The 15748-nt window shown below is 48.4% G+C and overlaps 1 protein-coding gene across 1 annotated transcript; it reads right to left on the bottom strand.

The window, feature by feature from the left end:
- FATE1 (fetal and adult testis expressed 1) lies at nt 1-6393 on the bottom strand. Its single transcript, XM_055564625.1, has 5 exons — nt 6285-6393; nt 5226-5344; nt 1763-1866; nt 1314-1392; nt 1-549 (listed from the first exon to the last, which is right to left on the bottom strand). The coding sequence occupies exons 1-5, from the start codon at nt 6391-6393 to the stop codon at nt 418-420; spliced, it is 543 nt and encodes a 180-aa protein (XP_055420600.1). The 3' UTR covers nt 1-417.
- Between the last annotated feature and the right edge of the window lie 9355 nt (nt 6394-15748).

The following is a 15748-nucleotide window of genomic DNA, read 5'->3' as shown; positions in this document are numbered from 1 at the left end:
TGCAGAGCCCTGAGCACAACATTGAAGAAAACAGGGAAGACACAGCCAAGCTCCTGCCAAGGATGGAACAGAAGAGACACTGAGGACCCAGAGGCAAGGTCTAACTCCAAGATGGTCACCATGGAGCCCTGACAGGGAAGGAGGAAGCACATACCACTGCTGTTACTGTGGGGACTGGAAACCACCATCCTCTCCCTGCAAAGAGGCTGGATCTCAGCCCATTCTGACCCTCACGATTCTACACTTCCTCCACCTCCCGGCAGCTAGGGCCTCCCTCGGGCAGAGGTGGAAAATGGTCGTGATGCTGTTGAAGGCTGCTGAAAGTTAGAAGGAAGCTGGGCAGAGGTGGCTAAGGGAGAGAAGGGAAGAAGAGGAGGACTGAAGGGCTCTAGCTGCATGGCGGACTGGCAGGAAACATCACTGGCGCATCCACAGCCAGAGGTTGGTGATGCAGGAAGACAGCAGCATGGTGAATAACAGCACCTCCCGTTGGTGCCAGGTGGCACTCTGGTCCTCCAGGTAGCGCAGACGCTCAGTAATCATGAATAGCTGCAGAGAGACCAGAGCTGGCTGGTGAACAAGGCTCTTCTAGGCAAGTCCACAACACACCAATGGGGGGAAAATATGACTTTAGACCAAGAAGGGCTTCTGCTGCACTGTGGGAGGAAATGGGCCTCTGGGCAAGAAGCAGGCAGAGCAGCTGACCAGGGGCTGGGAGTGGGCCCAGTGGAACCCAGAGACTGGGTGGTCTGTGTTCTCAGTCCCCGCCACCTTGCCCCTACCATCACCAGTTCTTCCCATTGTCTGGAAGAAGCCAGCCCATTCCAGCTGCCAGGGAAGGGGATGGGGGCAGCAGCACCAGAATGAGGGCCTCAGGATGGGGTGACATGCAAGGCCAGAGAGGGCCACCAGGGAAGACATCCCTCCTGCCCATGCCAATGCCTGCTGGGGTCTCAAACCAAGGAGACCTGAATTTGGCCTGAATAAACATGACCCCTGGCTCAGACCTCTTGGCATCACTCTCTATGAATAAACTTCTCTTATCCTCTGATGTCCCCTCTTCCTCCTCTTCTCCTCCCTTCTCCCTTCCCACATGTCAGGCAGAGAGATGGGGTGGAGTCTAGGCCTCAAGATAGGACACTGGAGACAAGAAGGCTGGGTGAATGGGGAAGCAAGTCTGACTTCGCCTCCACTGCTAGCAGGTGAATACGATTGGAGAGGCTGGGTATCCTCAAGGTGGGTGGCCCTACCCACCCATTCACCATGATTCTGCCTCCCACCTTCAAGTGGGTCCCTGGCAATCAGACACTCACCTGTCTTCTCATGATCTCCATCTCCAGCTCATTGAGCTCTTCCAGACCAATCTCAGCCAGTGTATTTAACTCTCGGCGGCTGGGAAATAAAACACAGAGAGTCAGAGCCTCTGGTGGTCCCAGGAGAGCCATAAAGGCAGATGGGTAAGGTTGTGGACTCCTCTGGACCGTGAGTCTGTCTGCCTGGAGCTTTCCCCTTCTCTGGTCGCAGGTCCTGAAGCCTGAGGGCTGGGAGCTGGCCCAGCTGTGGGATGCTAGGAGGCCCTGAACAGGCAAGGGGCCAGGGGGCTCTATGGCTATGGTGAGGAGGCAACAGAGCCCCCATACTCCAAGCATGGCCAGCTGTTCACTGCTCCTTCTTGGGCAGTCTGCTTGCCAACTCCCTGGGTCCCTGCCCACAAAGCCCTGGCCTTTCTCTCCCGCAGGGTCCATGGGATCCTTCTTACCGCTCAAACTGGGACCTCATGCCCTGGAAGCCGCCAGGATTCTCCTGGGGTAGGGCACCGCCATCGCCTTGTTCTCCCACCACTCCAACTCCCTGCAGCTGCGGCCCCTAGGGAAAGGAACCATCAGTCGAAGTATCCTGCTTGGGCCCATACTTTGTCTGGGAGCATCAGCACACCCCATTGGGAGTCATGTGGTGCCTGATCCTTCAGAATCAGAAGAGCCTGGGAGTCACACAAGTTGGCTGCCTGCCACCTCCCCACCTCCACCAGGCTCCTCTGGCCATGGGGCTCTCCAGGCAAGACTTCAGGAGTGAGTTGTCATTTCCTACTCCAGGCAATCTTCCTGACCTAGGGATCAAACCCACGTCTCCTGCATTGCAAGCAGTAAGATACCTCAAAAACAGCATTAAAAGGACAGTGTGTGTCAGGAAGACTCCAGGACTATAAAGAAGAATTAGATGGAGAGTCTCTCCTAAAAAAATTTCCATACCCACCCCCTTGATTTTCTTATAGATTGGGATCAGAAGGAGAAAATGCTTTTTGAGAGAGTTGAAGGCAAAATAATGATGAGTGAGTAGGATGTGTTGTTTGTTTGTTTGTTTGAGGTAAAACATTTTATTTTTAACACATCAATATCATAAGAATTAATTTAACAACATATGCAAGCCTGATGATAACTTGTGATCACCAATCATTTGACAGGTCTAACTGTCCAAAGGAGTTGTCTTTTTTTCTCTTTTCTTTTTAATTTTAGAAACTCTCTACTTAGAGTTATATACATTTCAAAACATCAGATTTTTATTTACATTTGATGGGGATTTTTTTAAATCTATGAATTGCAGCAAGTGCAGCTTCCCTCTGTCAATTATTTCCAAAAAATGTTATTTTTATTTTCATATATTTTTTAAGGCACACTACATCTTTTTTCCCAAATGAGCAGAGTAGTATTATAATTTTTTTCTTTCATGTGGTTCTCTCAGAGGCAATAGCATTCCCTTAACATTTTACTCAAAAATAAATAATGAATAAATACATAGAATTGATACATTTAATTCTAAATGTCTAAATTTAATTTGTACAATTAATATAAGGACTCTATTTTTTAAAGGTATATTCCTCTAGTTCTAACAGGCAATTCTAATTAATCTAGAGATTAATTAAATCCCTCTCAGTGCCCTCACCTTCTACATCAAAGTTAGAACATAAGCAACTTGCCCACATCCAAGGTGAATATAGCTAACAGAATCATCCACAGAACTACTAGACTTAAGTGATTTCATGAAACAATCAGGTCTCCCTCCTCCTCAAAACAGCTGCCTTTTCCCCATATTTAATGCAAGTGAAGAAGATATGGCAGAAAGTGAAGAAGAACTAAAGAGCTTCTTGATGAAAGTGAAAGAGGAGAGTGAAAAAGCTGGCTTAAAGCCCAACATTCAGAAAACGAAGATCATGGCATCTGGTCCCATCACTTCATGGCAAATAGATGGGGAAACAGTGGAAACAGTGTCAGACTTTATTTTGGGGGGCTCCAAAATCACTGCAGATGGTGATTGCAGCCATGAAATTAAAAAACGCTTACTCCTTGGAAGGAAAGTTATGACCAACCTAGACAGCATATTAAAAAGCAGAGACATTACTTTGTCAGCAAAGGTCTGTCTAGTCAAGACTATGGTTTTTCCAGTGGTCATGTATGGACGTGAGAGTGGACTGTGAAGAAAGCTGAGTGCCGAACAATTGATGCTTTTGAACTGTGGTGTTGGAGAAGACTCTTGAGAGTCCCTTGGACTGCAAGGAGATCCTACCAGTCCATCCTAAAGGAAATAAGTCCTGAGTGTTCATTGGAAGGACTGATGTTGAAGCTGAAACTCCAATACTTTGGCCACCTGATGCAAAGAGCTGACTCATTTGAAAACACCCTGATGTTGGGAGGGAGTGAAGGCAGGAGGAAAAGGGGACAATATAGGATGGGATGGTTGGATGGCATCACTGACTCAGTGGACATGAGTTTGGGTGGACTCCGGGAGTTGGTGATGGACAGGGAGGCCTGGCGTGCTGTGGTTCATGGGGTCACAAAGAGTCGGACACGACTGAGCAACTGAACTAAACTGAACTGAGTGCAACAACATGGCCACCATTTTCTCGACAACATTCCCTCAAATGGTTAGCATAATTTAAAAAATTCGTTACAAGGGAACAAAATGTAACTCAGCTGATTTTCTAGAACATCAGGTCTCCCTGCCTCTCCAGTCAGTTTGCCTTCCCTCCACCTCCTATAACCTTTGCAACAGTATAACAACCATGTTTCTAAAATTGCCCATCGGCAGCAAAAGTAGCTTACTTAACAGATGGGCTACACAACATGAGACTCTCATGATTGCCTCAAACAGTCAGGTCTCTCTCCTCTCCAAAGGTGTTGTCTTTTCCCAGTAAACGTGTAATGGTTTAACAACCATGCTTCTAAAACTTTCTGTCACCCAAGGTGAATGTAGTTAAAAGAATTGGCTACAGAAGGATGATGGGATTCATGTGATTCCCGAGAAGAGTCAGGACTTCCTCTTCTCCAAAATGGCTGCCTTTTCCCAGTATCCTTTGCATCAGCACAGCCACCATTTTTTCTAGAACATTCCCTCACTCATATAAAATGTAACTTAAATAATTGGCTACAAAATGCTCAGATTCAATTGACTGGATTTCCTCGTAGCCAGAGAGCATAGGCATTTCACTTGCCTTACCCTAGTCCCAGCCCTAAGATAGATATAGATACATGTATATCTATATTTATATATGCTTAGAGATATATATACAACCCTGAATATTCATTGGAAGGACGGTTGCTGAAGCTACAGTACTTTGGCTATCTGATGCAAAGAGCCAACTCGCTGGAAAAGACCCTGATGTTGGGAAAGATTAAAGGGAAAAAGAGAAGGGGGCAGCAGAGGACTAGATGGTTAGATAGCATCACTGACTCAATGCACATAAATTAGAGCAAATTCTGGGAGACAGTGGAGGACAGGGAAGCCTGGCATGCTGCAGTCCATGGGGATTCAAAAAGTCAGACATAACTTAGAGACTAAACAGCAACTATATATATATAATGATTTTTATACTTTTGCATATTTCTATATAGAAATATATATAGAGAGAGAAGTAGACATAACATATATATACATATAGAGATTCAAATATAGATATATTTACTCATTTATTAATAAAAGAAAGTAGATATGTACTCCCCAAGCAATATGTGTTTCAGACATTCTGGACCCTCAAGGTTGAACTAACAAAGAATGGCCATGATCTCTTGCCAGACCTTGTTGCCCTCATTTGCCTGCCCAGTACACAGGAGCTTTGTCCTTCCCCCAAAGTCAACATCTGCCCTGCTTGACCTACCATCTCCATACCAGAGCTGCTACAACTGTAGGAAACTCCCCCAAACTCAAGCTAGACACCAAATGCCATACAGTACCATCTTCTTGGACTGGTTTGCAGCCGTATTCCAAACCACAGCAGAGCCAGCAGCCTTTGGATCCACCCTCTGTCGCCGCTGAGAAGCACCCAGCAACTGAGACACATGCTCCTTCATTTCTAGGGAGAAGAACAGAGGCCCAAGGAACACCCATAGTGGCTATCCCAAGGCTTCATGGGCACAGAACACACCAAAAAATAGGATAGGGTCCCCCAACATCTTAGGAAGCACTCAACACCCATTCTCTGATATCTACTGGCTAATCAGATCTCAATTTCTTCATGTACTCAAAATATAGTAAGTGTTTACTGAGTGTCAAGCTCTGGGCTAGGTTCTTAAAGAGCAAGCAATGGCCAAGAAATAAGATCACACCAATAAAAAATTGATTGTCTGTCTGTGTACAAAGAAAGTGGTGACGAGAGCGGGGGTTACAGGAAAGAATCCATCAGTGCAAATCAAGAGATGCATGTTCCCAAAACAATAAAAACAGGATAACAAGACAGAAGGAAGGGGATACTTCTAGAAAAGTCAGAAACAACATTGAGGCAGAGACCTGAAAGAATCCAGCCATAGAAAATCTTGGGAAAGAGGGAACACCTAGTGCAAAGGCTGTGAAGAAGAAAGAGTCTTGGGATGTTACAGGACAGGCTTAAAGGCACTGTGGACTGGGTCAGCATGCCACAGCAGGAAGTATATTGACAAGGTGACCTTATGTGGATCTTGTAGATTGTGGTAAGGAGCTTTACTCTAAAGGGCAGAAAAAGGTACTGGAAGGTTAGGAGACAGAATTGCTTTGAATGATCTTATAAATTGAGCCCACTGAGTGTTTTGCAATAAGACCCATTGGTGGCTTGCAATGGGAGGGGTGTTCATCCAACCTTCCCCCTCACACGCTTTTACAAAAGACTCACTTTATCAATCCCGTTACCTCACACACAGGTACCCACAAATACATGCAAACACACATTCATGCTTCTGCCAAGCCACACCTGTGCATTTTCTAACATACATGCACAGGTGCAGATACCCAAGGGAAGGGACATTACGGGGGCTCCTTACCTGCTGCCACTGAGCGCTCTTGGTTATCCCTAAAGCTTCCAAGAAGCAGGTCTTCATCCTTTGGCACTTGCATCTTTTCCTTGAGGTTAGGGACTACACCTCCTGCCATCACCACCAATTGTAAGCAATGGCCAAGAAGGCACAGGGACCAAGACTCAGAGGAGGCTTGGGAAATCAGCTCTCTGAGGAAGATATATCTGGACACAGGGGTGGAGCCAGACTCCCACTTTGAGTTCAAGCCTTGGACCCAGCACCTCCTGTTCCTGCTGTATCTTGCTGGCTGGATTCAAGGTCTTCTCTGCTACTCTGTAAGCGACTTAGGAGAAGCGATAGGCTCTGAATCTTTGCCTGGGAAAACTGCCCTGGCTCTCAGCTCATCCGATTTGACCTCATTTCTATATAGAGGCAGGGGCTGGCACAGGACTCCAGAGTCGGTCAGTGGCCAAAGCAGGTTTAGATCCCATCATGGTTTCTGCAAAGCCAGCTCTGGCTAGTAGTCCAGGCCATAGCCCCCTTCAGAAAGCATCCTCTACAGAGTGCATCCTGCCTTCCCCCATCCAGAGTTCCCAGGCAAGGGACATGGCTTTTGATGCCCTGGATCAGCCTGGACAGAAACCATGAGAACCAAAGGAGGGATGTACAGGAGAAGAGGGGCCTGCTTACTGGAGCCCCCAGTGTCCCCAGCCCTGCACCCCCTATTCCAAGTCATATTTTCCCTCAGCTTCCCTACTGAATAGACCTCAGTGGTCACATTTATGGTCCATGTGGCTAGCCTAAGGTCTCCAGTCATTCCTTCAAGTGCTCGTCTAGATGTTGCTATCAAGACATTTTTTGTAGCTGTTGATGTCTATAATCAGTGGACTTTAAGTAAAGGACATTGTGTATCCTTGATACTCTGAATGGGCCTCATTCAATCAGTTGTAGGCCTTAAGAACAAAGACTGAGGTTTCCCAGAGAAGAAATTCTGCTCAAGACTACACCTTAACCCCTCCCTAACATTCCAACCTGCTGACTTGTCCTGCAAATTTTGGCCTTTCTAGTTCTATGATGGCATTAGCCAATTTCTTTAAATAAAATTTTCTTTACACACACATATATGCATAGTAAGTCAGTGGTAAAAAAATCCACCTGCCAGTTCAGGAGACCCACATTTGATCCCTGGGTCGGGAAGATCCTTTGGAGAAGGGAATGGCAACCCACTCCAGTATTCTTGCCTGGGAAATCCCATGGCCAGAGGAGCCTGGTGGGCTATAGTCCATGGGGTCGCAAAGAGTCAGATATGACTCAGTGAGTGAGTGCAACAACACATATACATACACATACATGCATCCTATTGGTTCCGTTTCTCTGGAGAACTCTGACTCATACAGCCACCAAAGGTGAACCCTCAGCTCTTGGGAATAGCCTCAGAGCTCCTGAGGAAGAGGAGGCTATTTGTAAAGAATCCAAGCACAACTGGGGCCAGGTGGGAGGGAGAGGAGGATGGGAGTGGGGGGAGGAGAGGAAGGGAGGAAGGAAACAGTGAGGAAGAAGAAAGTGAGGGGCCAGCTCCCTTAGAGAGGGCGGCTGATCTGGGTTGCCTAACCCCCTCCCTGGTCCCACCTGTCCAGTGCTAGGAACAAGCTCTCTAGAACAGAGCTTACAGAGGCCCTGCCTGCATTCCTGAGGGCCCAGGAGAAGCCCTTTCCAGCTCTGGTGGAGCAGCTGTGATGAAATCTGAGCTTTCTGAAGGGTCACCTTAGGAGAAAGAAGTGTGCTCTGTGGGACTTAGGACCTAAGCCTGCAAAGCAGGAACCAGCCATAGGTTTCTGGCAGGCCTGGGTTGCCAGATTGAACAGAGAAAAATATAGGATGCCCACTTGCTTTGAATTTCAAATAAACAATGCTTTTTTTTTTCTTTTTTAGCCTAAGTAAGCAACATGTGGGCTTCCCTGGTGGCTCAGATGGTACAGGATCCAGCTGCAATGCAGGAGACCCAGGTTCAGTCCCTTTCCCTCACACTCACACTCACACATGCAACATTTGGGAAGTATGTCCACTAAAACAGTATCCCATTTAATTGGGTACCCTGTATTTTACGTGGCAGCCATATGCCCTGCCTATCCTCCACACGAACTCAATTCTTTGGACTTCAGTCTCCCCACTGGAAAGTGGAACTAAGTCTCCTCCCTACAGGGTGGCTGATCTTGAGAGCGGTCAAGTCAGCAGAGCTGAATAAGTATGGACATGAGTGCGTGCTAAGTTGTTTGGCTGTGTCCAACTCTTTGTGACCCCTGGACAGTAGCCCATCAGGCTCTTCGGTCCATGGAATTCACCAGGCATGAATACTGGAGTGGGTTGCCATTTCCTTCTCTGGGGAATCTTCATGACCCGGGGATCGAACCACATCTCTTATGTCTCCTGAATTGGCAGGTAGGTTCTTTACCACTAATGCCACCTGGGAAGCACCAGGTATGGGCATGACTTTGCACTATTGACCTCAGATCAGATTCCTCTCTGACTACCAACTGGCCTTGACCCTAGCCCCTGGGTCACTCCCAGGCCCTGGGTGCCTGGGTCACTCCTGGGCACTGGGTCACTAGGACCAGGTGCATGCAGAAGAACTGTCCCCTGGTGGCAAAGTACCCTACCACCTAAATCCAAGCAAAAACGGTGGGGAGACTTCATTCCCAATCCCTACGCCCCCAGTGCCACCCAGAAACCTTGGCATTTCACCACCTTAACATGTCTGCCGCTCTTGGATTGGGCACCAACACCACAGTTTCTTTCTAAAATTGCCCCAAACTCTCATTCCAAACACTCCAGAAGCCCCACTGTCTGGCTGGACAAACTTAGGGGCCCAGAGAGTGAGAGCACCCCGGGTACAGGGTGCGATATTAGAGCGATATTCTAAGTCTAAGGGGGGGGGGGGGCAGGAACACAGCCCAGGGCCGAGTGTGAGTGGTGGGCTATAGAGACCTCAACCCTAGTGGAAGGCTTCCAGACAAGAGAGCCAGGGAGGCCAAATATCTCCCCCAGCTGTAGGTTAGACTGATGACCTGGGAGCGGGGAGGAAGGGTGCAGAGAACATCTGGCTTAGATGTGTGTGTCTGTGTATTTGCAGTGTTTTACACAAATGAGATCATACATTTGCAGTACGTGCTGTTCTGAAACTTACTTTTTGAAGTGAACAGTGTGCCTTGGGGATCTCCCGTGTCAGAACAAATCTGCCTCACGTCATTTGAACACAACATGGTATTTTGCTGCACTTCTGTTTATTGACGTACTCGCGGGCAGTGGGGTGTCTAGAGCCTTTCTCTCTTATAAACAATGGAGCAAGGAACATTCCTGGACATGCCTCTTTGCAAACATGTTTTTGTAGAGCTGGAGCTTAGGAGTGGAATTGTGGGGTTCTGGGGTGCACGTGCTGACAGTTTTGAATGCTGTTGACACTATTCCCTCTGAAGAGGCTGGACCAAGTGGGACCTCAGCCAGGGGAAGAAAGTGCTGGTTTCTTCACAGCCGTGTCAGTGGAAGATATTAGGAAACTTTCCATAAGGCATTATTATGATGGGTGAAAAATTATCTCTATCTCATTGTTGTTTGAATCTATATTGCTTTAATTATGAATAAACCTGAGCATTTTTCATATGTTTATTGATCTTCTGTATTTCTTTCCTGTGAACTGACTGCTGGAGGGCTTGAATCATTATTAAAATAAGAGCTATTTTATTAACAGAAAGGGTTGGGGGTGAAAGCTCTCCCTCCCTTCAAGCTAAGCATCTCCAAAGAAAACATATCATCTTTTTCCCTAAAGGTGATCCTGAGCATAGAGCCTCCACTGGGGAGCAAACAAACCCAGTTAATTGCATACAAGTTCATGTTGAAATCTAGACAGCTCCAATCCCGCCCTCCCCACAGAGCAAGGGTTCACCTCAGGCTGTTTCCTGCATGTCTGCCTGTCTGCCCTCGTCTTGTGTCTGTCTATTTCTCTGCCTGCTCAACCACCTGCCCCCACCAATAGCTTCCAACCACTGGCCTCTCCCAGCTGTTCAGCCGGCCACACACTCTGTGGAGAGATTCCTGAATGGCTTGAGGTCTGGTAGCCACGGCTGCTACTTGCTCCCACCTCCCTTGCAAGCAGAAGTGGGAGGTGGTGAGAACCGAGGCCTGGGGTCAGTACACCTGGGAGCGTCTCCTACCTCTGACCCTGGAGCATCTTAGGCAAATTGCTTCCTCTGTGCTGAGCCTCAGTTTCTCATTGCACATGGAAGATGGGGCTAAAATCCAGCTTCCCACTGTTTCATGGTTTCAGGGAAGTATGGTGGGGTTCTTCCAGCCCCTCTTCACCCAGAGCAGTGCTCTTTAAGCCCTTTCTTATGCTGGGATTCTATGGAAGAGGCCGTTCAGACCCAGTGGGCGTGACGGTCTGCTGCCCGCTGCTCCATGGACAGCAGAGTCTCAGGCAACTCCACATCAAGCCCCAGCTAGTAAGCCTGATTTTGGCTGCAAACCCAGTTCTTCCAGGCATCTGGGAGCTTCCTCTCTACTTGCTAATGAAACTTAGGAACCTGTAAACAATTCTGCTTCCTGCTTCTGGAAGCAGCTGGTACTGAGGTCATGCCTGGAGCCCCAGGGCCTTCCCCAAGCCAGAGCCTGGCAGATGTCCCTCCATTCCTTAAAAAAACAGGAAGGACAGAAAGCAAACTTCAAGGATGGTAGCTGGCCCAGGGAAGGAGGGCCACTTCATGAGCAGAGAGAGGGAAATAAATGGCAGGGGACACAGTCATCAGTGGGAAGCGACAGGGGGTTCCTTGGTTTCCACGTGTGGGCTTCTCTCATCCAGAAGGACCATCTTAAAAAAGCCTGCCTGCATGTCAGGCTCTGGGGCTAGGGGCCAGGTCCCCATCCTCATGGGGCTCCTGTTCTCGAGGGGAGATAGAAACCGACGGGTCGGAAGTCCATGGCTCTATGGGGACAGGAGCAGGGCATTGTTTTGTGTTGGTCCTGCCCTTAATACTGCCACATTCTGCTTCCCTGGGAGTGTGGGGGAAGCAGCTCCAGCAGAAGTGAGTTAAAGACACTGGCACAGGCCCAGACCTGGCTGATGAGCCTACCTGCAGAATGGAACCACTGAGATGCTCTGGGTCCCTTCAGCTCTTCCTGTGAAGGGTGGCCACCTGGACAAGTCAGGGGGAGCTGTAACCACCTAGTTTAGGGTGATAGCTGCTGGCTAATGGCCCGAAGCATAGCTCTGGACTGCCCTGCAGGTGGAACAGAAGCAGGACCAAGAGCAAGTGTGATGACAGGAAGCTCACCCTCTACCCGCTTCCCCCGGCTAGCCCAGCATAGCAGCTGCTCACCCCACAGCTCCTTCTTCCTTTCCATCTCCCCATTGACACACAAATCCCTTTCACTAGAAGCTGGCAGTAGATTCCAAAACCCGGAGGGCATAGACAACTGCCTATCAGTCCCTCGGGTGCAGGGAATCCTTGTCATGGGTGGGGAAGGACTTCTTTCCTGATTCCCCAGGGATGAGGTTGGACCAGGTGACCTCACCAAGTCCTTGGCCTTGCCTGCCAGGTAACTCGTCACAGAGCGCTGCACCTGCTTTCCACTGTTTCCATATCCAGTGAGAGAAATGTGACATGTCTGTAGAATTCAAGACAGTCAGGGGCCAAAGGAACATGGCCCCTGTTCCTTTGGAACAATAATGGAGAGGTGGAAAAAGTTCTGTAAAGACACAAACGCTGAAGCCTCAAAAGTACATCCAGCGGCAGCCCCTCTGACCTGGAGGAAGACACAGAGAGGATAACCCCGGGTGAGTGAGAGAGAGGCCTGGCAAACTAATGACAAGGTCTCCAAAGATCCACAAAGCTGATCCTCTTCCCAAGGTCCTCCATTTTACAGACAGACAATCTGGGGCCCTTGATGGACCAGGTTGTGAGTCAGTTCACATAGCAATTCATAGACAGGGCTTAGATGCAGATCCATGGGGCTATGTCCCTGTCTTTAACTCAAGGACCCTGGGACAGAACAGGAGGAGGCCCAAGGGAGGAAATGACTCATGAGAGTTTCAGGAAATATCCTCTTGCCCCTGATCCACTCTGCCCTGCCCTTTACTCTTGCAAGACAGGGCCAGCAGACAGGTCATAACACAAGTAGGACACACCAGGGGGGATGGGGTGGGTCAGAGTCCAGGCTCTGCCATCCCACTGCTCTGCCCTTCCTGCCATGGCTCCTCAAGAGTGTCTGTGTGACCCTAGGCAATGTACCTCGGTGATCCCTCCAGAAAATGGCAGGGAAGGGGCCATGGACTGTGAAGCACTCAGCTTCTAGCAGAGTTCTCACTGGAAGCTGGCACCATGGGATTTGCCCACTGCCCGCAGGCCGTCCTTGGCAGAGCTGGTGGCCCTCATGTTTGTGCTCAGCTTCAGCTCTATCAGGGACTTATCTATGCAGCTTCCTGGGCATTTGGCTACTCCCTTCTCCAGGATCACTCTCTTCAGCACAAAAATATTGCCACATCCTTTTCAGCATTTGATAGCAGTTCCATGAGGGCAGAGACCTTGTGGGCTTTGCTTGCCTCTCTCTGTCTCCCCTGCACTTACTGCACTGTGTCCCTCATGGTAGAAACTCATAATTATTGAAAAAAAAATAAAAATGACCTGAATGGTAAACAAACAAATATTAAGGAACCCAACTCTCTTACCATGGTGTTTTGTCTCACTGGTGCTACTATCCTTTCTCAACTCCTGGAAAAGTGAAGTCGCTCAGTTGTGTCCGGCTCTTTGCGACCCCATGGGCTCTAGCCTACCAGGCTTCTCCGTCCATGGGATTTTCCAGGCAAGAATACCAGAGTGGGTTTCCATTTCTTTCTCCAGGGGATCTTTCTGACCCAGGGATCGAACCCAGGTCTCCCACATTGCAGACAGACGTTTTACCCCCTGAGCCACCAGGGAAGCCTAACTCCTGGAAAGTGTTGCCCCAACTCTGTCTCCACCCTTTTACCTCCCAGACGTTCCTCTGCTTACCTGACTCTGGCCCACCACTAAACTAAAAGTGCCCCAGGCCAAGGTCACCAATGCCCTTCTGACAGCTCAATCCATCTTACTCATCTTACTCAACTTCCTTGAAACATTTTGTATTACTGTCCTCTCTCTTCTGCTAAAAACACTCTCCTCCCTTGCTTTCTAGGACTTTATACTCTCCTGCCTGCCTGGCCCATCAAGCCCATACCCAGACTTCATTTAGCATCTTCGTGGTACCTCAAGTGACTCCAGTATCTGCTGTTTCAGCCTAGACCTCCCTCTTTCATTCCCCTAAGACACTCCACACCACACACTCAACATGCCACAACCTACTTTTCCTCCAGTGGAAGTGAACCTATTCAACCTTCTAGAATGGCTCACCATCTATCCTACTGTCTGAGCCCCTAAACTCACATGTGAGGGTCCTCCCAACTTTCTCACAACCCACTCAGTCACTGTACATGGTTCTGTTCCCTCTATGATGGTTAATTTTGTGTGTCAACTTGACTGGACCACAGGGTGTCCAGATATTTAACTAAACATGAATTCTGGATGTGTCTGTGAGGCTGTGTCCAGATGAGATCAACATGTGAATTGGTGAACCGAGTAACACACATGACCCTCCCCAATGTAAGTGTGCATCATATAATCCATGAAGGGCCTACATAGAACCAAAAGGTATAAGAAGGAGAAACTTGTTCAGCCCCCCACCCCCGACACACACACACACACACACACACAAACACACATCTTTTTCCCTTTCCCTATCTCTCTCTGCCTAAGGACTTGAGCTGGTACATTGATCTTCCCCTGCCTTTGAACTAGAACTCATACCAATGGCTTTCACAGAACTCCAGCTAGCAGAGGGCATATTGTGAGGGACTTCCCAGACTCCATAATTGCAATTGCATGAGGTGATTCCTTAGGATAAATCAATATCTTTCTATATCTCTATATGTATAGATAGGTATATTTGTATTTGTAGAACTTTATCTCCTATGCATTCTGTATCTGGAGTACCCTAATACAACTTCTTAAATATATAATTCAGTGTTTGAACACAAATCTTCCCAGGGGTTTACTTCTGTCTGTCTCCCGCCTCACCAGCCTAGCCAATCCCACAGCCACATGGGATTTACTCTGGCAATAGTGGGAGCAAGAGGCCATGAGCAAGCCTATTTGAAACAATCTCTCTGCCTGCTATATGGAGAACGGGCTCAACAGGATCAAAGAGATAAGGTAGGAGGCTATGGCTGTCATCCAGGGAGTAAAGACCGCCGAGTGTGGCCTAGGGGGCCCTGTGTGGACTGGCTTCCCTATATCTTTCCAGTCTTGCACAAGTCTTTCCCTTTCTGCTGTCCTGGCTTCCTGTTTCCTTAAAATCATGATGGCCATGTTGGTCTTCAGGCCTCTTCACGTGAGGTCCCTCTGCCTGCTTTTGTTGTCTTTCATGCTCTTTGCCTTACTGATTTATACTCATCCTGTAAGCTTGAGGTTGGATGTGGCTTCTCCAGGAAAGTTTTCTCTGGCATCTTCCACCTCCAGACCCATGGTTGTCCTGTAGCAGAAAGTTCTACATGCTCTGCTGCTATCTCTTATCTCATGCCTCCCCCACCAAGCTAGGCCCAACATTCCAAACAGGTAGGGCCCTTCTTGAGTCCCATGGCCAGAGTGGAAGCAGTGACACTCCCAGGTTGGTAAACACTGCACTCCACCAGCGCCCCTCCCTCTATGCCCAGTGAGTCCCGGAACTCCAGGGTGCTGGCATCCACCAGCCCACCCACTGTGCTCCTGTGATTAAGTGTAACCAGCATGATACAAATGTTACCCAGCCTCTAGAGCCTCTATTTTTACAGTACATAAAGCCCAGTGAAACTGAATCCATCACGCAGTTTGAGCTCTTCAGAGAAATTGTTGAAAGCCACTGTTACTGGAGCTGCTAGGCTTGTGATTCATGAAAACAACTTTTGTCTATTTAAAAAAAATCTAAAATGGCACAAATATTTTGTCTATTCTTCAGGCTTTCGGTCCACCCATCACTCTCCACAGAGGGACCCTGGGAAAACCATTCTGAAGCCCATGTCGCCTCTCCGAAATCCGCCTGCCCTGTGGGGACCTTTGACAGCTGTCCCGGGTGCAGCATCTGTGGCAGGGGAGCATCTTTTCTGGAGTGTGGTTTGAGAATGGCAAGGTGCCCCTGTGTTTGCCAGAATCTCAGTGAAATCATAATGTCCACCTCCAAGCTTTTCCAGAGTGTGTATGATGCGCTCAGGGTTGGGAGAAAGGGCAACAAAGACTCCTGTCCACCATGAATAGAGTATTATGGGATGAACTATATCCCCTCTTCAAGTTCCTATGTTGAAATCCTGACCTCAGGTACCTCAGAATGTGACTACTGAGAGGTAGGGTCTTTAAAGAGGTTATTAAGTTTAAATGAGGTCAATAGGGTGGTCC

Source organism: Bubalus kerabau, chromosome X, assembly GCF_029407905.1.
Source record: "Bubalus kerabau isolate K-KA32 ecotype Philippines breed swamp buffalo chromosome X, PCC_UOA_SB_1v2, whole genome shotgun sequence".
Lineage (NCBI taxonomy): Eukaryota > Metazoa > Chordata > Mammalia > Artiodactyla > Bovidae > Bubalus > Bubalus kerabau.
Note: the sequence above shows the minus strand (reverse complement) of the source record. Positions and strands in the feature narration are given on the sequence as shown.